Raw genomic sequence first — 21045 nt, 5'->3', positions numbered from 1 at the left:
AAAAGGGAAAAAGTAATCTTATTTGCGTTCATTGGTGGATGCGTGTAGGTACCCCAGTCTAGAGAGTGGTCGCAAAGTTCTTATTGGAACACTACAGGTGTGAAGAAGACAACACATTTCTTTAAATATGATCCCGATACTTTTGACGAAAGCACCAATGACATGAAAGTAAGACACAAAAAAGGACTTAAAAAAAAAAAAGCAAGCTAAATGTGTTACACGCGAATTGGTCTGCCGCTTACAAGTATATAAAACGTTTCTTTGTGCGTACACACCCGTTGTGAGCCTGCATATTTTAGATATTGTATACTTATCTTCCAAGTTCTGTGTGGTTGTTTTTTGGGGGCTTCCTTACTAGTTAATCGTAGTAGTTCCCACATGTTTGCGTACACTGGGTGTTTTCTTCAGCCGCACCAAATTTTTAAATAAAGAAGGGAAATGTTATATGAACGGCGGTGTTCACCGAGTATATGTATGGCTCGGTGGACATTAGACGGGAATGTAACCATCTCTGTTATCAAACTAATTACTAAAACCCGTTAATTAACTTTTTAATTGCTGTAATTAGGATATATGTTTACATCCGAAACTTTGAGGCGGTCGCATATATCAAGACTGTTCTCTTATGTGGAATTCGCGTAAACAGCTCGTGTTCCTAGATATCTGCCCCCAAATTTACTACTCAGCCCGGCAAACTCGCGAAAGTGGACACTAGCCGAACCTTGCTACGTTAGCCTGCTAAAAGTGCAAAACTCAGGGACAAATATCGCGGAACACGGACTGGTTACTCAAATTGTACAAAATGGAACGGCCTGGACAAACGACCGCCTCAAAGTTTCTAATATAAGATATATCCTAATTACAGTAGTTGAAAAGTTAATTAACGAATTTCAGTTTAATAATCTGATAATAAGGATGGTAAAATTCCTAACAAATATCCGCTGAGCCATATGAACGCGTTGTAAAAACCGCATTCATATAGCTTTTCTATCTTTATTTAAAAATTTGGTGCTGATAAAAATATTATAATCATATTCAATAAACATGCATGTCGGTGCTAATTTAACCATTAATAATAAATATTAGAACGTCGTGCGTATCCATTTTGTATACAGTGAATTGCCGTGATAACTTTAATTTCAGGCGATGGTTATAGGCGTTTTCTCAAGAATGTGCATTACGTTGTTTGTTATTATATTAACTTGTTCTTAGCCACAGCTTCACGATATATTTGAATATTGTGGTCCATATGTAGGATTGCATATTAAAAAAGAAAAGGAAAGGCGGCGGAACAAGCAACACACGAAAGCATCTTGTGATGCGCAAGCCGCAAACGGGATTGGCAGCTTTACCAACAATGGTGTTGATGTGGCGTCGGTCGAAGAGCCTTCAAAAATATAATTTCGAAATCACCGCATAACGCTAAAAAGTTCTCACCTGAATTTATGAGCAGCGCAGGGTGTGCAACTGAAGAGCAAAGGGAAAGGCACTCCTGAAGAGGAGATTCCCTTTTTTTTCCTATTGGAAGGGAAGCTCAGAAAGAAGGGTCGCCACCCGTTTCCCCGCTCGGCGCCCCCGATACAAACAACGGAACGAGCTGCGATCTGTTCATTCGACTGGATGCCCACAAAGAAGAATGCCCACTGAATGAACCCTTGCACACCATTTCACTCGGTGCGACTCACTGTTATGGTTTAAGCAAGGTCGATAGCGCCCTCTCACGGAGAGCCGTAGGACTATGCATCGAGGCGGGACATTTGAAGTGTGGACTCAATATTAGATTACGATTGCATCAAGGCATTTTGTGGATAGGTTATATTTAGAAGGAAAATGCGTACCGCGATTCATCGATTTATTTCACTTTAGCGGTGAACATAGAGAGGTGGGCGTTTATTGCAAAAAAAGATGTTAAAAGAATAAAAAAACACGAAATTGACGTGGGCTTAGTTAATGTCTTTGCCGTTGTTTTTAACCAAGAAAAATTTAGCATGTTAGAATTCTCAATATCTGAGCTGTTTTGCCAAAACTATCAGATTACGTTGAAAGATATCCCTTAAAGGTGACCAAAATTAGTAACACCGCCGAGTTTAGCTCTTTAACTTTCCACAAAAACAAGTATTTCAAGAGTCCTGTCAGAATTTGAGTAACCGAACTTACCAGAGTCAATTTTGCCCTTTAAAAAGAACGATATAATATTATCTGAGAAAGTAACTGACGCTAGAAGTCGATTTAATCACCTGCAAATAGCTGAAACGGTAGTTTTATGGCACAGCGCTCAATTATACCTGCGCAGACACACCAGAAGCTTGATTTTTGTTTGTAATTTAAGAAATGAAAGTAAGGTATATATATTTTTTTGTCATTCAGAAGGCGTGTTACAAACGAAAACTCATGCAAGGCTCACTTTTTAAAAAAAAATACACATTGTCACTGAAGCCTGGCAGCCCATAACTATATATGTCATCTCGTCGCTCCATTGCCTTGGTAAACAATACTAAAAAAAAATAAAGAAAAGAGTTCTGGCCCACATTGAATGTCATCTTGAACACCATGGCTAATAGCACGCCATGATGGTGCGATTTCCTCGAGGACGCAACTCAATAAATTGCATAATATACCAAACTTCCGTCGAGAAACTGTGTTAGATGTCTTCTTTCACGGTAAATTACAAATTAGCTTACGAAGCGAACCATTGTTATAAGCCCACAAGATGGCTTCAAAACAAATTACGAGAGAACTATGCTCCGTTTCACACTCAGCGTACAACGCTGTCAAAGCTACTGGTGCGAGCATGGGGCTTGATCTCGTTGATCATTTGCACGAGTGCTCGCGCGAACGAAACCACAGACAAAGCCACGTGTCCGCCCCAGTAGCTTTGACAACGCTGCACATTAAGTATGAAACGGAATATAGAAGTATCCTTAAAGAGTGCTCATCCAACTCTTTTTTAATATAGCTCTATAGACACTTTCAGTAACTCTGTGCCATGTCTGGTGGCTCAAATATGAGTCTAAATAATTGTATGATAATGGCGGCAAAAACCAGTACCTATTAGTCAACAGCAGAGGTGCGAATGTTACGGTGTTCTTCGCTGTACAGTTATTTTTCTAGTTTCAGTTTTGACGATGTCAAGAAACTACCACTCTGTAAGAGGCGCCTAGTTCAGTAAAATTCTAGATAAAATCTAAAACGTTTAGTTCGATGCGCTGCCTGGGGCGTGCCGAAGGCGGGTATTCCTAGAATTTGCATGACACCATCAAATGCGTAGCGCATAGAAGGTTATAAGTCTCGTCACAATGACATCAAGCAGCAATACAGCGAACTATCGTCTGGAATGCTCAGAATCCTTCATCGGTGCCTGTCTTCAAATTCTCACTTCACCACCCACCAGAAAACCACCACTAGCATCCATAAATGATATACACTTAGGTGATTATAGTTATTGAAGTTACCAGAGTGAACTTCAGAAAGGGTCTATTGGCCTCACTTTGCAGTTACCAAGGACAATTCCAGCTTTGTTTTAGGCTGATGATATCTCCATTTGGGCATCATGTGCGAAGCGCCTTTGTGAGTGAGGAAGACTTCGATGAGAACAGAGCTGTGATCACCGGATATCTTGTCGCCTTTCACAAACGCACCAATCCATTTTTTTTATAATCACTCCATCGCTAGTTCTGTCTTACAAGCAAGTAGTATTCCCAAATACCTAGGCGTACACTTCAGTAAAGACATGTCTTGATCCATCCATATAAACAGTATAATTTCTACTGCAAGTAAATCCCTTGGTTATCTTCAACGTACCTTAAAATTCGCTCCCCCCACTTGAAACTGCTCGCCTACACAACACTCATCCGCCCTAAAGGGGCCCTCCAACAGTATTTGAGCGTCGACTTTTTTTTGCGGTTTCTACACGTTAGTGGTCCCGGAAACCCGGTGGAAAACGAAAGAGTTCGAAAATATTAGCGCATCATATTTTAATTTGACAACTAGGAAACACCTCCTCCGACGGTGGCGTCGCGAGGTGCCGAATGCGCGCGAATAACGGTGCTCCCTTTCACTATACGTCACATTCACTGGGTTTCGTGATTGGCGAGAGCCGTCCCAGGAAATTTGAAGCGAAATAAAGTATATCACACGTTAACCGTCATTATTTCTCTAACAAGTCGTTTTCATAGAGCTAATAAAGTTGCAAATTAAAGTTCAAAAAGGGCGAAAACAACGCCTCGTCGCCCATGCGCGCCTCCCAGCGGCGTCCGCAACGTACCGCCGCGAGCAGACGACAAGTGATCCGTCCAGTGCAGACACCGCGCATCGTATTTTCGCTTGTGCGCCCGGTCAACTAAAATCAGTAAGAAGAGCCAGGGGAACCCTTATTTTCTTTTAGTACTGTGAAAGACTCTTCACTGTTCGAGTGAAGTGCGGCGACGGGACGGTGCAGACGATTAACCGTAATGAACCTATGGTGAAACGATCACTTTAGGTTGTCGGCTCCGATGAAGTGTCTCGTGCGCGGTTGCACCCGCACGCACCGGGATGCGGGTGTTTCCTTTCACCGTCTACCTGGCAAGGATCCAGTGCGAAGTCGCTGGCTGGAAGCCCTTCGACTGCGCGCTAACTCGAAGATACTACATCAGCTTGATCGTGTGTGTTCCGAGCACTTCTCCGCGCAGTCCTTCACGTCGTGGAAGGTTTCGAAGAATCTGGGGTTCGAGAGAAAGAAGAAACGCCTCGACGAGGGCTCAGTTCCGACCCTTCAACTGGACCTCACACCAGCACCAGCGTGCAAAAGGCGCAGACTGGTGAGCAATTCTGTGATATATATTTTTTGTTCTTTTTTTCAGTTATAATTGTGACTCACACGATGGCTCCTATCGCGCCCGTGAACATGCGTAATGCGAAATTGTGGCAGATCTCGTCCGCTGGTTTCCCCAAGCATCAAGTTCACATCTGTCAGAAGCCTTCCCTTGCACAGAAGTTTCCGAAGCCAAAAGGCAGCCGGGCGCCCGGCAAGGGGACCGATTGCAAAGCCTCTTGATGCGTGTTCAAGTTTCAAACGCTCGAGCGAGTAGGAGGGAAAACAGCCACCGATCGGAAAGAAGAGAGCTCGGATTAGAGGGGGAGGGAGGGGGGGGGGGGGGAGGGGTGTGACGTCCACGATGCAACAATTTCAAATTCCGTATAAAAACTCATTTGCATACATTTTTTTTTTTTTTTTTTTGGTTCTCGGTTTTGAGTGGTGCGATAGTAAAAATAGAGAAGTATGCGTTATGTGCCAGCTTGACTGCACGAATCGCTTAACTTCCTCACAAAGTATTGTTCAATTATATTAATCATAAAACGCGATTAAGAAAAGGCGGCAGTTTTGGCATTGTCTCTTTTTGCTACCTAAATAATTAACTTGTATTAATTCTGCATGCCCACATTACATTTCAACAGTGATTTAAATTGTCAATTTTGTTTTTCTCAGGATGATTCAGAGACGCCATCTGAGTGTGGGAAGCACAATGAAGCAGACAACCTCTGCGAAGACTCTATTGTAAGTTCGAGCTAGAGCTCCTATTAGTAAATCGAATGTGTGACGAGGTTTAGCGTGCTACCACACCATGCCAGGTACAATATGAAAAATGAAACTTTGCAGGTGGTGTCAAAAGAGGACATGGCAGCCAGTATAATCGAGGTTGTGCCTGCTGAAAAGAAAGCACCTGAAACTCAAGACTGTTCTGTGAGTTTCTTGGCAGTGGGTGGGCGGTGTGGAATGAGGATGGGGGTTTAGAATGCGAATGGAGGGGTAAATAATCAAAGGATATGATTGAGAATGGATGTGCAAGCACACAAGGATTGCTTAGAAAGTAACACCCCAACATTTTTGTCAAACAATAGTTATTGAAAATAAATGAAATTTATAGGGTTTACTAGATATTTCTCTACGCATAACATTTATCTAAATAATCTACTCATCCTTTTACTACTTGACATCGGTAAGAAACAAGTGCACCCCAGCCGTATCACTCTATGCAATGTGCATGCGACGGCAATCTGTATGTGCATAGTTCTGGCGTCCTGGAAGTATGTCTTCCTCATAATGCATTTTACATCAAAACATAAGATCCAGTTCACGTAAATAATCTCACAAATGGGCTCAGTATGTCACCATAACTGCGGACACTAAAGCAGAGAATATGATGCTGAATTGCACAGCGTCGGGGTGAGTGTGTGGTTAAAGCGGCGGCCAGAGGTCTGATCAAAGCAGTCCAAGTTGCGGCCGTATGAACCACAGCTAAAATTAAGAGTATGAGGGTGGTGGCCGAGGAGAATAAGAAAACCGAGCACACCGAGAATACAGCACGGCCGCCACCATGTTTTGTGGGGAATTTATGAGCCATCCACTTCTGTAAACAGCTGTGGTTTGTGAAACGACAGTTCACTATGTGGCTTTAGCTTCCTAATTTCTAAAGAATTCAATGTTTCATGCCACCCTCGGGGAGCGAGAAAGGACTTTTAGTCACTATCTTTATTTTAGGACAAGAAAAAAAAAAGTGTGGGTCATAACTTTCCGAGCAACTTTTGTTTAGAAGTTCCACTGCCATGCACATGCCCTTATTTTGCAACCTGTTTACAAAAACGTCTGGAAATTTATGCAAGTACACAAGGTCTTTGTGAGTCAGGCAGGTGTAAGGCTAAGCACCAACTATGAGCTTGAAAATCAAAGAAACATCACTGTGAACACATTTTCGGCCATTTTGCAGGAACTTCAGCTCGCAACTGAAGATCATGGGTATTCCATCAGAAGTGCCACGTCTGCCGACCACACCTACAGCATTGAAGTTCAGTACGAAAACAAAGGTAAGGACTTGCGAGATTTCATCCTAGTTGAGATGCACTCAAGCTCATTCATGTATTCAGTCCGTCATACAGTCTGTATCTCGTGACATGTACCGTGTACAGTTTTTAATTTTTGTAGAAAACAAGCTCTAATGAGACATTTTAATATTTTCAGTGTTCCAATTAGCATTTCCATGACACTGTGAGGAAAGGGCTTTATCACACCTTTTTTGCTTCAATAAGCACGGTATATGTCAAGGTTGGCCAGGCTGACCCGGCCTAAGAGCCGCAAACAAAGCCATGAGACTTCCAATAGCCGCGGGGGAGGGGAACTTTTGTTCAGAGCAATAAAACTCGAAGTACTTTGGATCTAGCCTGGTCAAAAGCAGTTCAACTGTACGTAAGGTGGTAGTAACACAAGACTACCAAACCGCCACCTGTCTTTCGATTTAAAACGCGGTTCATTTCTCCTTTTGGGGAAGTCCTCGTGCGACCGGGAGCAAGGCAAGGAAAGGGGAGAGGGTAAGGGAAGGAGCTGCAAGCTGCACTTTAACACGCAAAGAGCCGCATGCGGCTCGCGAGCCGCAGGTTGGCCACCCCTGCTATATGTCATGCTCTTTTTGTGGTTGTGCGGTGGCGATGCTTAATAAATGGTAACAAAAGGAATTAGGGCTATGTTGCACTATGATGCGTTAGTCTTAATGAAGGGGCGATCCATTTAATTTTGTCGGGAAGGGAAATGAGAGAGGGACAGGTGAGAAGGAGAGTGTGTTCTAGAGCCGTGATGCTAGACCAGCAAGGGACAGGAAATCAGGAAGTGCTTGTTGTACCTCAGTTCTTGCTAATGACCCCATAGAGAACAGGAATTAGCTGTAGGAAGGTGAAAGGGTGGCTTTGGGAGACCTTTCACAATTCAATCCAAGTTTACTTTATCTGCAAGTCCTGTAAACCGAGCAGTGTGGCATAGTAGGACCTGAAAAGCTAATTTGGTTATCAGAGAATATCGATAAAATATGTTGGGGAATTCTTTTTGATTTGGTTATATACAGTAAATGAAGTAGTAGCAACTGTTAAGAACTCATCTGCAATTATTCTAGATATTTCGACAAAGCAACATATCGTAAAGCACCGAGTAATGTAACGGAAAATCTCCACGGCTACGACAGCCACCGAATGCATCATAGATTCTCATAGGCCAAGTGAAAAGCCACCATGTGCCGAAAATTCTGAACAAGCCAGGGGAGCAACCACAGTACAATGTACCGATAACATTCCAGGCACACAGGTGAACTTGTCCGCCAAGCAGTCGAAGGAGACGCAGACAGACCCATGGGAGTCTCCAGCTGTTCTTCCGTGTACAAGTGCTGCTCCAGCCATCATGAAGCAAGTGCCTCCATCACCAGCAGTTGAGACACCAGCGTGCCAGCCTACAACTGTTTTTCTGCGCAGGGATCCTGCTCCAGTTGCTATGAAGCAAGTGCCTGTGCCAGCAGCAGTTGAAATGCCAGCATGCGAGGACTTCGCCACAGAGCAGGTTGCCCCATCGTACCAGCCGACAAGCCAGCCATTTCTGGAGGCCGACCTCTCTTTCGAAAGACCAGGCATGTGCTCAAGCCCTATTCCAGAAGAGCCTGCAGACACTACGTACGAGGCTTCTTGGGACGAGAGCTTCTTGAGGTGATACACCACTGACTGCTATTGCCACAGAAGTGTGCCTTCACTTGAACCCATCCATGTGCAGTTGTTCGTTTTTGCGCTTGCTGGCTCACCTCTCCGTAACTGCACTACATCTTATTGATGTAGCCTCACTTTGAAGCTTTATTTCCTTATGTGAACACTCCACTGCCTTTTTCTGGAGAGCATCTAAACCCCCATTTCTTCCACCATAATTACTTGTAGACGCCACTTTTGTAGAAGTCGAAGGAAAAACACCAATTACAGATATGATATATTTCTGAACAAACATGCATCTGAAGAGCAATAGGCAAACAAAGCCCTACCGCCGAATTCACGAACCTCACTCCATTTGTGGCACCCCTCCATTTCTACGTCGAAGGTGCTAAGGCCAGCACTGGCCCTCGCGCCTTCCTCAAGGAAGTGGAGGGGCACCCCAATGGGAGCGAGGTTTGTGCATTCGGCTGTTAGAATACTGAGATGCCACTTAGTTGCCTGAATATATGCTGTGCCAAAAGTAGAAGAGGAGTGCATGAAAATCGATAAGGTTGCCCATTTGCCCATCAAGTCTTCGAATAACCCCGAGAATATACTTTTTGCAGCAACTCAACCTCAACGGCCCCCCTGCACGAGGAGCCCAAGTACATTGTGTTTGAGAGCTGTTTATTGCAGTTGCTCCGCGTATGCATAATGTGCCAAGCGCCATGTAAAGTTACTATTGTACCAGACGGCACACTAGTGAGGGCCACGGCTGTGTGCCAAAGCGAGCACAGCAGGACTTGGCTCAGCCAGCCTCTCATCAACAACGTGCCAGCCTGCAACCTGCTCCTCTCCGGTGCGATGCTGTTCACCGGCTCCTGCTCTGCAAAGGTGCTCAGGTTGCTAAGGCTCATCAATATTCAAGCCTTCTCGGAAAGCACGTACTTCAATCACCAGGCAGCATTCCTGCAGCCTGCAATTGAACGAGTGAGTTCCATTGCATAATCGCTATCTTTCTCGTGCCCTTTAACATTTTTTGGGCAGCACATTCTCATTGTCGTCATTACAATCCCCTCAGTAATGGGTACAGCAACTATTGAGAAATTTATTAATAAAGAATAGAAAGAGCTCAAGAATGTGGAATGAAACTCATCGGCCTAGCCTAAATTCGAAAAACGTTTTCTGAACCCTTTTTCAGGTGTGGATCCGAGAGCAGCAGAGCCTTCTTCAAGCGAGACAGGGGAAGACGGTGCGTTTGGCTGGGGACGGGAGGTACGACTCTCCAGGGTACTCGGCCAAATTCATGACGTACACCTTCATGGAGATGGAGACAAACAAGATCCTCCACTATGTCCAAGTGCAGCTTGGAGAGGCAAGTTTTGCACGTTTCCTGGAGGGTTAGAATATTGATGTTGCTTGTTACTGCAAGAGTAAGGCTTCACTTTGTGTGTAGCACTGACCAAGTAGATGAAAAGAGTGTCTACTTGCTCCGAGCTATAGGAAATAGTTAAAGGATAGCGATATACCACCAGTTCATCTATGCATTGACGCTGACATCACTCAAGCTGCATGTGCCAATATTCATACAAAGTGCACTACAAAAGCCAGAGCTTCCTTATTATAGTGTTATAGCTTTGCTCATGAATAGTCTGTGTGGAAATTTAGGATGGACTGTTCCATACCTACATACAGGCCATACATTTTGCTTCATTTAGCAGTCGGTGCTCAAGTCCTTAAACACGAGCAACTGCTTTTTTCTCTTACAGTCCCCCGAGGTGAAGTCCAGCAACGCAATAAAGCTGCATGGCTGTGCCAAGGGGCTCACTTTTTTCAAGGAGGAGAATGTCACGGTCGAGGCCCTCGTCACTGACCGTCACCTAGGGATCAAGGGCCACATGAGGAGCAAAGAACCCCAGACACGCCATTACTTCGATGCTTGGCACATTGCAAAAGGTGCCTAACCCTGACTATCATCAGTTTAGTCTGATTTAGTGTCATATTGCAGTCCTTATGTTAGTCGGTCTACAAGTCTGGAGTAAGGTGCAATATGTGTACTGATTTTAGTTTTTTTTAACTGTTCTTCCAGGCATAAGCAAAAAGATGCTGAAGGCCAGCAAGTATGCCCGGTGTGAAGTGTTGGCATACTGGGCACAGCCTGCCTCCAACCATCTGTACTGGTGTGCTGCCAACTGTGAAGAGGATGGAAAACTCCTCGTCGAGATGTGGAAGAGTGAGTCAATTATTTGTCAATATTTAGTCCTATTATATACAGAAGTGCCCAGGTAGTGAATTTTCACTTCGAAGTGAGCACAAAGGTAATAGTAACCATGTTGAAATAACCTGAGACTGGGGTAGAGAAGAAGCATCAAAGCGTAGAAGGAACAGAAAATAGACAGGACGACGTCATTGAGACGTCGTCCTGTCTATTTTCTGTCCCTTCTACGCTTTGATGCTTCCTCTCTACCCCAGTCTCAGGTTATTTCAACATGGTTAATATTCCCCAGCTCGCCTGCACCCTTACGATTTTTTCAAAGGTAATATAATAGTATTTATTTTGCAAGAATAATTTTGAATCAAACCAAATACTTGTACAAGGATGTGGAAGTAAAAAAAAAATCAAATGTAGAACTTCCAGTGAGAAAGGATTGTCTAGCAGTCTTTTCCAATGTATGTTTCAAAGCTGTCAAGGAAATGTACAGATGAAATGTAGACCTGCTATTCTTTACTTTATTAACTCTTCAGTACACTATCGTGGCAGTATTACAAGAATCCAACGTCACAAAGCAACTGAGGATATAAGTGATGCCCCAAAGACTCCGTGGGCAGGAACCAGAGATGGTTTGAACCCTCAACTTTGCGCTCTCGAGACGAAAACAAAATCTCAGTGCCACGGAGGCTTATTGCCAAGACGGCAATGGTGTCAACAGCAACAAGCTAAAACGTTGCAGGGAAATATTACACAAAAAGGCAGGATGGCGGCTGCTTAACACCAAGTCAACCTCCTTTGATAACATTGTACATGACTATCATCTAAACCACATGTGCCTACATGTCATAGCCCTTGCGTTAGTACCACGTGCCAAAAGCTTTACCGCTTTAGTCAGAAACATTACAGGAAAGTATCTGAATTTGGTTGTTGCACTGAAAAATTTTGCAGATCAAGTCTAGTTACCATTATAGGTTTACCTCTATTTTTATGGAATAATGGCACAAGAAAACACTGGACATACAGTCTAAGCTCATTACAACAGACCTGGTTACAACAGACATTTGGATATAACATAGGGATTGTGAAGTTTGGTTCGTTTTCCACTACATACCATTGACTCCGCTTCATATCTGCATACAACAGACTCCTCTTATAACAGACCGAAATCTTTGTCAAAATCAAGGTCTGTTATAACGTAACGAGCTTAGACTGTATACAGGCATATATCCATGTAGTATTTTGTTGAATGTTTTCCTTGCTTTTTAAATTAATAAAAATATATCCTGCAGCATTCTCAAACTTCAAAAAATGTTCGAAGTAGCCAAATAACCAGCCCCATTTGTTTTGAATATTTGCACGTCTAGGCGATATCATAACAAAGGGGGTTACAGTTGAAACATGCCTGTATCAGCAAGTCTACCAGTCAAAATAGATAACAGAACACAATTGCAGACATTTGACAGGCTAGCAGGTGCACTACAACACAAATGAGTATCAATTTAGGTATCTATGATCCAGTGCAGAATGACATAGAGCAAATAATTCCTGCATAATTGTTTGGCTCGAATGCGGAACTGTCGAAATATCTTGATCAGGTCGACATGTCCCCGTGATGCTACGATTTTGTTTACGTGGGACATCTCAAGGCCTGAAAGACTGGTCTCTGTCACGTAGACAGCAACGTGTTAGGCATACGGCAAAGGTTACAGGCATGCTGTCACGCCTGAAAGTTGTTTCGTAACTTCTCGTAACTTCACAAACTGTTTGCATTGTTCTAAAAAATGAACCTTGTATTTCAGGCATAAACAACCATGCTCTCGACAAGCACACTGGCCATGGAGGGGTGTACGACCGCTGTGTTCACGACACCCTCGTTGGGGACAGAGAGTGGCTCTCTCTAGGTCAGTAGGCAATCACGCTGAAAACCTAACTCTACTTTTCTCTGAGCGAATTTGGTAAATTTGCACATTTAAGTAAAAAAAATAGAAGCTGCATAGCATGTAATCATGATTCCAGGTACACCAGCTCACAAGTGCTTTGTCAGCATTACCATGCAAAAAGTGCTTCTGAGGGACTTGGAGCACGTGTCACCTGCAGGCCACACGTACAACCTCGAGTCCTACCATAGTATGCTCATCAGGTTTGCACCCATGTCTGTGGCGTTCACAGGCCCCATCATGCATGCAAGGTTTGTTTTCTGTAAACTAATTAGGCACATATGCAAGTCGATTGTTTTTTCTAGCAGGTCCCCATGAATGCTTTTCACTGCGGACAATATTTCTGCTTCAGAACCAGATTGGCTGCTCTGCACCACAACGAAAACTCCGGAAGGGTCCAAGCGGTGACGCGCAAAGGGCAGCCGAAATTCAAGCGAAGGATGCAGAGAGGGAAGATGGGGACCGATCGTCTCAAGGAAGTGAAAACCCCTCCAACCTACGGTGAGGCTCATATAATTTTGTTGGCACCGTAGATACTACCCGCTGGACAGTCATTCCGAGACAATCTAAGTGCTGCAGAGACGCTTTTAGTTCCTTGACATATGTGATGGGTAACATCCTTTATCTGCGCTTGCCCTAATTACAGCGTACGTGGGCCAGCTGCTGTCTGAGGCTGCTGCCTGCTGCAACGAGTCTTCCCTCAGGGAAGCCTTGGGCAACAGACCCCGGGATCGGGCCCCCCTCCCCATGGCAGCTCACTACCCGAGGCTCCCGAAGGAGCAGCTGGTGGAACAGAGGATGTCACGTTACAGCAGAGGGACAGCAGGGTCTTCATGAGGTGAATGCTCCAAGCAGTTGCTCTACCGCACTGCTTTGTATTCCATACACCTCCTGTTCTTGGTGTTGTGCTGCTGTGTGTTTGAAGAGAGAATGAACGAGTACTGAAGCTTGCAAATGAATCTGGGGTCCGCTAAGCTATCTTGTTTTTAGCAAAATGGGCAGCTTCACGGTTGATCAGCAGGATGGCACAAATGAGAGTGCACGCACTGTCTCGCTGAATGCTGTTGTGGATGCCGGCAACAGTTTAGTACGCTATCAAAAACAGACAGATTTAGGTTTATTGCGCTTGCACTTGTTCATTCGTTTCTTCAATCAGTCTGTCTGCTTATTTGAACGTGCAGGACGCATCCTCAGATGAGCTGAAGGCCGTCAAGAAGGCTGGCAAGGCACAGAAGAATGTGTGCACCACTGACAAGCAGCAGCACAGGAGGAAGTAGTCACAGTATCTACACCTAAAAGGTGCTTGAGCTGTTCCACCCAGACACCGACGCGTCAAGCGGGGCCATGTGGACCATGAAGAGCTTCATGAACGACGCCTTCGAGCATATTGAGGCTGAGGTCTCCTGCCGTGGCCCACTACAAGCGCTCGACCATCGCGAGCCGCGAGAACCAGATGGCTGTGCAGCCGCTGGTGCCGGGTGAGCTGGCTAGTCACACCGTGGCCGAGGGCACCAAGGCCGTCACCAGGTACACCAGATCCAAGAGGTCCATCACCGTCACGCAGAGAGAAAAAACAACGGTCCTTTTCAGGACCACTTCTCACTCGAAAATCGGACGTCTTGCGACGGCTTCAGACGCCCGTGTCTCTTTTTTCAATGCAGTATTTAGAAAGGAACAAAAGTTGTGAGTACAAATTCGATGTTCTACCAGTTTGTAGTTGCAGCATGCATGCAACGATGGCAGCATGCCTGCTTCACAGGCATGCTGCCTATGTGAGAGAATACAGATTAGTGCATTTGCTGTCAATTCCTTGTTTATCTCAGCATTTGCTTTAGCATCCCCCAATTTCCTTGCACGTTCCCAAGCTGGCTTATGGGAGCTAGATCATGATCACGTGCAGCCTTTTGGCACATCCCAGCTGCTAGGGAGCACGTCTCCCATGAGGCGGACACAATGCGGTTATCACAGTGGAGTTTCTGCTTGCCTGTGGATTGTTTATTTAGCATAACACTATAACCTGCAAAATAATTGGACGGTTCAAATTGTGGACTGCACAAAGGTCTTGGGCCACATGTAGGGATTTTCATGCAGTGCTGCAGAATGAGCACGCCCTTTTCATTCCAAATACATTCCACAGAATTGAATTTTCCAATAATTTCATTTCTTTGAACTCCTAAGAAAGGAAACACTGGGTTTTGAAATGTTGTTCACAAGCAATGTTTTGAAAAAAATTACAAAAAGGGTAACTTTTTTCTAAGACAAGATTTCTCTTATTTTGTGTGTTTTAAACCATGTCAGGGTTTCTAGGTCTCCACTATTTCCAGTAATCTTTTGGGTGTCAAAGGGGTTAAGTTGCCGGCAAATAACGTCAGTATAAAGCTGACGTTATAAAAGGCATAGACAACTGCAAAAATATGCAAAAAAAAGTTCCGAAGGCACTATCAGGCGGTAGTCGCACATGGCACTGATAGCAATGCGTCGAAAAACTGAGGGAAACAAGAGCACGTCGCAACATGGACCCATCTTTCGAATGATTAGTGGGTAGACCGTTGTCTCCACACTGCAATTAAACACGCTCGAATGCGAGGACCTAACGCCAGATGCCGGCGTTCTAGCGCGTTTGTTCAGTGCAGTGGAGACAAAAGCAGCTAGCTATACACTAACACGCGTCCCTGACGTCATGCTGCTGTAGTGGCGTTGCTACTGGCAGGGCGCATGCACAAATGCTCCACTTCATGCAAATCTAGTTTCTGTGTATTTGCACGCACTTTGTGTGGGCTTGTTTGTAGACAGCGCGCTGGCCTATACGTCTACCCACTAATCATTTGAACCAGAGCTCAGCATTCTGACATCCCCGTGCTCTCGTCTCTTCCTCTCCATTAGTTTCTTGGCGCATTGGTATAATAGTACAGCAAAAAGCCTTAACAGATAGAAAAACTTCAAACCACCCATTTTCTTCAGAAAAGGACCTTATTTATAAAACCACTTCTAGGAGATATGTGGCAAATGAGGAGTCGTGCATCAAAAAAACACGGGAACTGTGGCATTGTTCATACCTGGTGCTCTATTTGCACATGGTCAGAAGTCACATTGCCGAGTCTCATGGCACCACGAATGAGACCTTGTCTGCTTACAACGCTAGCTTTAATTGCTTCATTGGGGTGCGATTTTCAACCTTGAAGGAACATGAGCCGGTCAGATAACCAAGCCGTCAGTTACCTAGAGTGCAATGATGCCGTCTCAAAAGCCCCTTTGACCGCATCGACACAGCTTGCATAAGAACACATTTCATCCCTGCTCAATTCTTGGCAAGATGCAACTAATTCCCTTCTAATTTTTCTCAGTACTGCCGCCAATCCACTCTATTCCGGAGTCGCAGAATGATTGTGGAATCATTCAGACTTCAGAGTGGCAACTCCGCAACACTGTTTTCATGGTATGGGTGTTTGCCACCTATAGGCACAGTGCATTTACCCACTAATTACTAGACATGCAGGTACCACAGCAAGTTTTCTGGCAGCAGAGCAGTCAAGTCTAAAGGTCGCCACGAATGTCTTCATGCCAACAAGATTGGTGGAGAAACCGGAACTGAGAAGTGAATAAATGTATGGATGAACCAAAGAAGTTTCCAATGAGTAGCCTGTATGTCATGTTCCTGGCTATGTTCTTTACAGGGCATAAAAAAAAGAAGCAAAGAGTTACCTGTTGGAACCATTTTGGGTGGCTCGATGCTGGCGCATACACGCAGCTGTGCTATCTGTGTTGAGCTCAGCTGGTCAATTTATTAAGCTTACGAGACACGGGAGGGAGGCTCTGCTTGGTTGCCAGCTCCGATATACTGCAGATGAGTGGCCTTGATAAAGGCCGTATAAATGGGGTTCTGCCAAACATTTCTCAAGGGTAGTGCCAAGCAGTACAGCTAGAGAAAGCACAAGCTGCAGCAACTCTGTGGCTGTACACTGTACAGCCACAAGGTTGCTGCACCCTGGTCTCTCTCTAGCCGTACCGCATAATGCTCTACACGGTGATCCATGTACCAGAGGATCGGGGGTGTACTGGACGGCTTCCTGGCTGGAAAGAGATGAAGTGACTTATTAGGGTGCAGAATGGCAAAGGACACGACGCCTACAGAAGGATTGATTTCAGGTGCTACTTAAACAATGTTTAATATTGCAACTTCAAATGTGCTCGATGCCCATGTCTGATTGCTAGGAAGAACGCTAGAAATGCATGCTTGGCTTTCTATACGTTGAAACTGTTGCGACTGATATTGAAACAAATAATACAAAACTTGCTCATGTTGAATTAACCTGAGACTGGGGTAGAGAAGAAACGTCAAAACGTAGAAGGGACAGAAAATAGACAGGACAACGCCTAAAACTCAGCTGAGTTTGAGACGTCGTCCTGTCTATTTTCTGTCCCTTCTACGTTTTGACGTTTCTTCTCTACCCCAGTCTCAGGTTAATTCAACTTGGTTAATATTCACCAGCTCGCCTGCACCCTTACGATTTTTTCTACAAAACTTCCGTCTATTTACATAGCTACGATTAACCACAGCTTCCATGTCAGTTCTTGATTTATGGTTCAAAACATGGACCGAGTAGTGGACCAACCTCAGCAATCCACTGGTGCGCAGTCCAGAGGAGGATACTTGAAGCCAGTGTATTGTTGAGAGGGGAAGGTTTTTCTTATTTTCTCCACAACGCACGCAGGCAGCACTCGTCTGTTGCCAGCTCCCAGTCGACCCCACATCCAGCGGGTGAACTGCCGGTATGCCACAAAGCGATACTTCCTGGAGAGGAAGAATAACAATGTTTCTTGTAGAACTGAAGGCAGAACCGCCACGTTGTAAGATGCAGCTGAGAGGCAGAAAGCAGTCCTCATCAGGTCTTTGATTTTCCGACAAGCTTTTGAAAGAACTGCCGCACTCGCTGGTTTAATGAAAACGCGTTTAGATAGTTTATATTTTCATGTGTGATGAGGCTTTTTGTTTCGGGCACGGCGAGCCTTAGGAGCACGTAAAGTGTCAGCAAAGCGAACACTACGAAGGAGGTTGTGCTCTTTTGGGAGCACGTAAAGTGTTAGCAAAGCGAACGCCTGCTACGAAGTCGGTTGTGCTACTATGTATCTACCTGACTGAGTAATCAAGGATATTCGTATGCGCGCGATCACGTTTTGTTGTTTCATTTTGCCGTGTTATGCTAGCACCATTTGCACTCACTCGTGGAGCTCGTGGGAATGTTCGAGACCCTTCTCGCGGACCTCGCAGTACGCCACGGCGAGGACGGCGACGTCAAGGCACAGCTTGAAGAAGTCGGTGTGCACCGTGATGCACTCAGCCGGCTGCTTCCGAACAACTTGTGGCAGCTCACGGCAGCAAAAACACTCCCGAGTTGTAGGCATGGCCGTGCAGCGGCCGCAGTCGCACCTGGATTGCAAGCTTACTTAGGACCCAGCTTATATGTTTTATATCGTGCCCAAGGGGAACGCTCACCAGTTTGTATCTCCTACTCGCCGAGGTGGCTCCGGTGGCGGAGTTGCGGGAGACGAGTCTTCCGCGACTGGCGAAGCGGAGGGAGGCAGAGACGCGTCGCGGCGCTTGCGTGGAGTGTCCTCGTACGGCGCGACGCCCAGATCCGCACTCTTTTTAAGAATTCGGCGCTCAAAATCTGATAAGCCCGGTAAATTCATCGATGATGGCAACCCGATCTTAACCCTGCGATGGTTGCATCGAGGCCTAACGACGACGGGCCGACCGGGCCGACCGGGCTATCAACCAAACTCGCGTCCCATTGGCCAACCGCTTTGCTCCAATCGCTAAACTGTTTCATTTCACGTCATGAAGCGCAATGTTTTGCTTATTTAAAGTTGTTTTCTGCAATATTTATTTGGCCAATAACTCACAAAATATTGCGAATTTCTGTAATATTTTTTTTCCTCGGTGTTCCTGCTTTCATGGAGCTCCGTTTCAGCGCGAACTTCGAACCGGTCAAAAAATTGTTGGTGGGCCCCTTAAACTGGAATATGCCGCAGCGGTATGGGATTTATACCAAAACTATCATATCGAAAACTTCGAAGCCATCCAAAAACGTGCTTTAAGATTCGTTTACTTCTTCGTCCTTTACCACCATCACCAAACTAAACAAGCACACCGCTCTGTATTTCCTAGGCCACCGTCGAGGAATTGGCAGACTGCCACAATTTCACCGATATTATCACACGCTGTCACCAAACCCTTACATCACGCTCCGTTCACACTTTTAAAGTCGCATTAACAACACCCAACAGGTGTCATACCCTCGCCCGAACACAGATCGATTTGCAAATTACTTCTTTTATTAAAACAGCCAAAGATTGCAACGATCTTTCAAAAAACAAAGTACAGCTTAGGAATTTGGTTATATTCAAAAAAACTCTTATAGCGCTGGATCATTCATAGTTTCACGATGGTGAAATTCATGCGTGCAATTGTGTTTTCTCCGTGTCTTTCTTAATATAAATGTTACCTTTGTTTTTATTCTAGCCACATGTTTTTTTGGAAAATTTGCTGTGTAATGCACACCCCTCATGTAATACACACTCTTCTGGGGGCCTTTGAGGAAATTAAAATAAAATGTGCTTTGAAATATCACCAACCTACTGTCTTGCTATTGATTTCACCCCAAAAGTCATTAACTCCTATCCACCCACAATATCAAGAGAGCCAATTTCATACCTGAAACAGCGTATTTTTCTTAGTAGTAACCAACGACAGCGTTTTTACATGGCTACCGTATATCATAATCATGAAAACAACAAAACAACAACGAAAAAACTGGGGCAATTATAGACGCCATTCACTTAATTAGTGGATCAACATCGGGTGCCACAGTCGGGTTCAAGCTCCAGCATTACCTGTCATTATTTCTTGTGCCTTAAGGCACAGTCTCCTTATCCTAAATTACATTTGTACTACGTTTGCTGCCTAGCGTCCAAAGTGCTCTTGGAGCCTGTTTGGAGTTGCCTCATTTAATTCCTACCCCACAGTATACAACACCCTTTCAATTGATAACCGGATAATCTTATGACAAACACCAAACATAGGGAAGAAAGAACTATAATCGTGTGTTTTAAAGGTAAGCAAATTTGTGACATTCAAGTGTTGCAACTGTTTTAAAACATTCCATGCATTTGTACACGGTGTGTTTTTTTTAGCTGCACCAAATTTTCAAAAAAAAAAAAGAAGGAACGCGAGATAAAGTAATTTGAGCCCTGGGGAACTGCTAATGGCCGTGGCGGCCTCCAGAAAATAAGTGAAATTAGGTAATTAGTTAGTTAGTTGATTAAAATGTTTAACTAACTTTTTAATTTTTCGCGTGAGGGCGCATAATATGTTGATCAGATTGAAGATCGACCTCAGTATGGTCCAGCCGTGTCGTCAAATTTTGATAAGAAAATTCCTATTGGGCGCTACGGGGTCGAGAAATGTCACTTTGGTACACGGCGTCAAACCGAAACTAAACAGGAAAGAGCGCCGGTAAAGTTATCGCTCCGCCCTTTCGGGTACTCGATTCGTCGTTATCGCGACGGCGCTGCATCCTCGGGCGAGACCGGCTGCGATAACGACGAATCGCGTACCCGAAAGGGCGGAGCGATAACTTCACCGGCGCTCTTTCCTGTTCAGTTTCGGTTTGACGCCGTGTGCCAAAGTGACATTTCTTGACCCCGTAGCCCCAACTAGAAATATTCTTATCAAACTTTGGCGGCACCGCTGGACCATACTGAGGTCGATCTTCAAGGGGCACTGACACCCCAAAGGTCGTATTTATTTTTATTGTCTAAAACGATGCAAGTTGCAGTCATAGACACGCAAAAAAAACCGCATCGCGAAAAAAAATTTTCCTGCGCGCGCGCGCGCCTTTTTATTTTTGGCGTTTGATTTTCCCGCCTCTCGCCTCCTCGCTTCTTTTGATCGGTGACGTCAAGAATCATGAAATTTAGAAGCTGTGTAGGCGACATCTCTATAACATTTAATTACGGCAATCCTGAAACATGTTTTTTAACGCAATTGCGAACGCACTACGGCCCTTCTTTTTGAAATACCAAAAATCGGGAGTTCGTTGTGGTGCCGTCTCCTGGATTTGTATCCTCCAACGGAAAACAGGCGACACCGCTCAAAACCGGTCCGCCGCAACGCCGGCAATCGCTCCTTTCCTCCTCGCTTTGGGTCGCCATGGCAACAGCAGGGAGTGGTGAAAGAAAGTCGACTCTCAGGTCTCCGCAATTTTTGACGTCAAGGCACCGGCGCCGGTCGCGCGGGAACTTCGAATTCGGCATTTGGAAATTGTTTTTTTACTTCACAAATACTGAATTCCAAAATTTCAAATTTTGAGGGTAATGTCCCGGCATCGTTTTCAATCGTTTCGGATAATAAAAAAAAATGAT

At 44.8% G+C, this 21045-nt stretch overlaps 2 protein-coding genes across 3 annotated transcripts; one reads left to right on the top strand and one right to left on the bottom strand.

The window, feature by feature from the left end:
* The first annotated feature begins 4345 nt into the window (after positions 1–4345).
* Positions 4346–14286, top strand: LOC115323362. 2 transcript variants are annotated; one of them, XM_040208760.3, is made up of 15 exons: positions 4346–4799; positions 5468–5536; positions 5639–5722; positions 6747–6843; positions 8100–8205; positions 8272–8499; positions 9099–9462; positions 9674–9847; positions 10242–10428; positions 10562–10705; positions 12484–12585; positions 12701–12872; positions 12974–13122; positions 13268–13459; positions 13803–14286. In XM_040208760.3, exons 1-14 carry the CDS (start codon positions 4494–4496, stop codon positions 13456–13458), a joined length of 2373 nt encoding a protein of 790 aa, XP_040064694.1. In that variant the 5' UTR covers positions 4346–4493; the 3' UTR covers position 13459; positions 13803–14286. The 2 variants fall into 2 exon arrangements, 1 of the variants encoding a protein (XP_040064694.1); XR_006078379.1 differs by lacking the exons at positions 12701–12872; positions 13803–14286 and having other exon boundaries at positions 13268–13394.
* A 2359-nt stretch (positions 14287–16645) lies between these two features.
* Positions 16646–18270, bottom strand: LOC120838717 (P2X purinoceptor 7-like; the record flags this gene model as incomplete). The annotated part of the gene is made up of 4 exons (XM_040208757.1): positions 16646–16692; positions 17235–17413; positions 17843–18049; positions 18116–18270. Coding segments are annotated over 3 exons (540 nt in total), but the record flags the coding sequence as incomplete, so codon positions are not given.
* Positions 18271–21045: the final 2775 nt, after the last annotated feature.

The sequence above is a fragment of the Ixodes scapularis genome, unplaced genomic scaffold, assembly GCF_016920785.2.
Source record: "Ixodes scapularis isolate PalLabHiFi unplaced genomic scaffold, ASM1692078v2 PGA_scaffold5__190_contigs__length_132052651, whole genome shotgun sequence".
NCBI lineage: Eukaryota > Metazoa > Arthropoda > Arachnida > Ixodida > Ixodidae > Ixodes > Ixodes scapularis.
This window is presented reverse-complemented; position numbering and strand designations above follow the sequence as displayed.

What these genes read in the sequence shown, in the direction of transcription:
- LOC115323362 (XM_040208760.3), top strand. Translation starts at nt 4,494, where the DNA reads ATGAAGTGTCTCGTGCGCGGTTGCACCCGCACGCACCGGGATGCGGGT. An exon ending in CGTGCAAAAGGCGCAGACTG is followed by an intron (nt 4,800 to 5,467) that starts GTGAGCAATTCT and finishes TGTTTTTCTCAG; the next exon opens with GATGATTCAGAGACGCCATC. An exon ending in TGGGACGAGAGCTTCTTGAG is followed by an intron (nt 8,500 to 9,098) that starts GTGATACACCAC and finishes TACTTTTTGCAG; the next exon opens with CAACTCAACCTCAACGGCCC.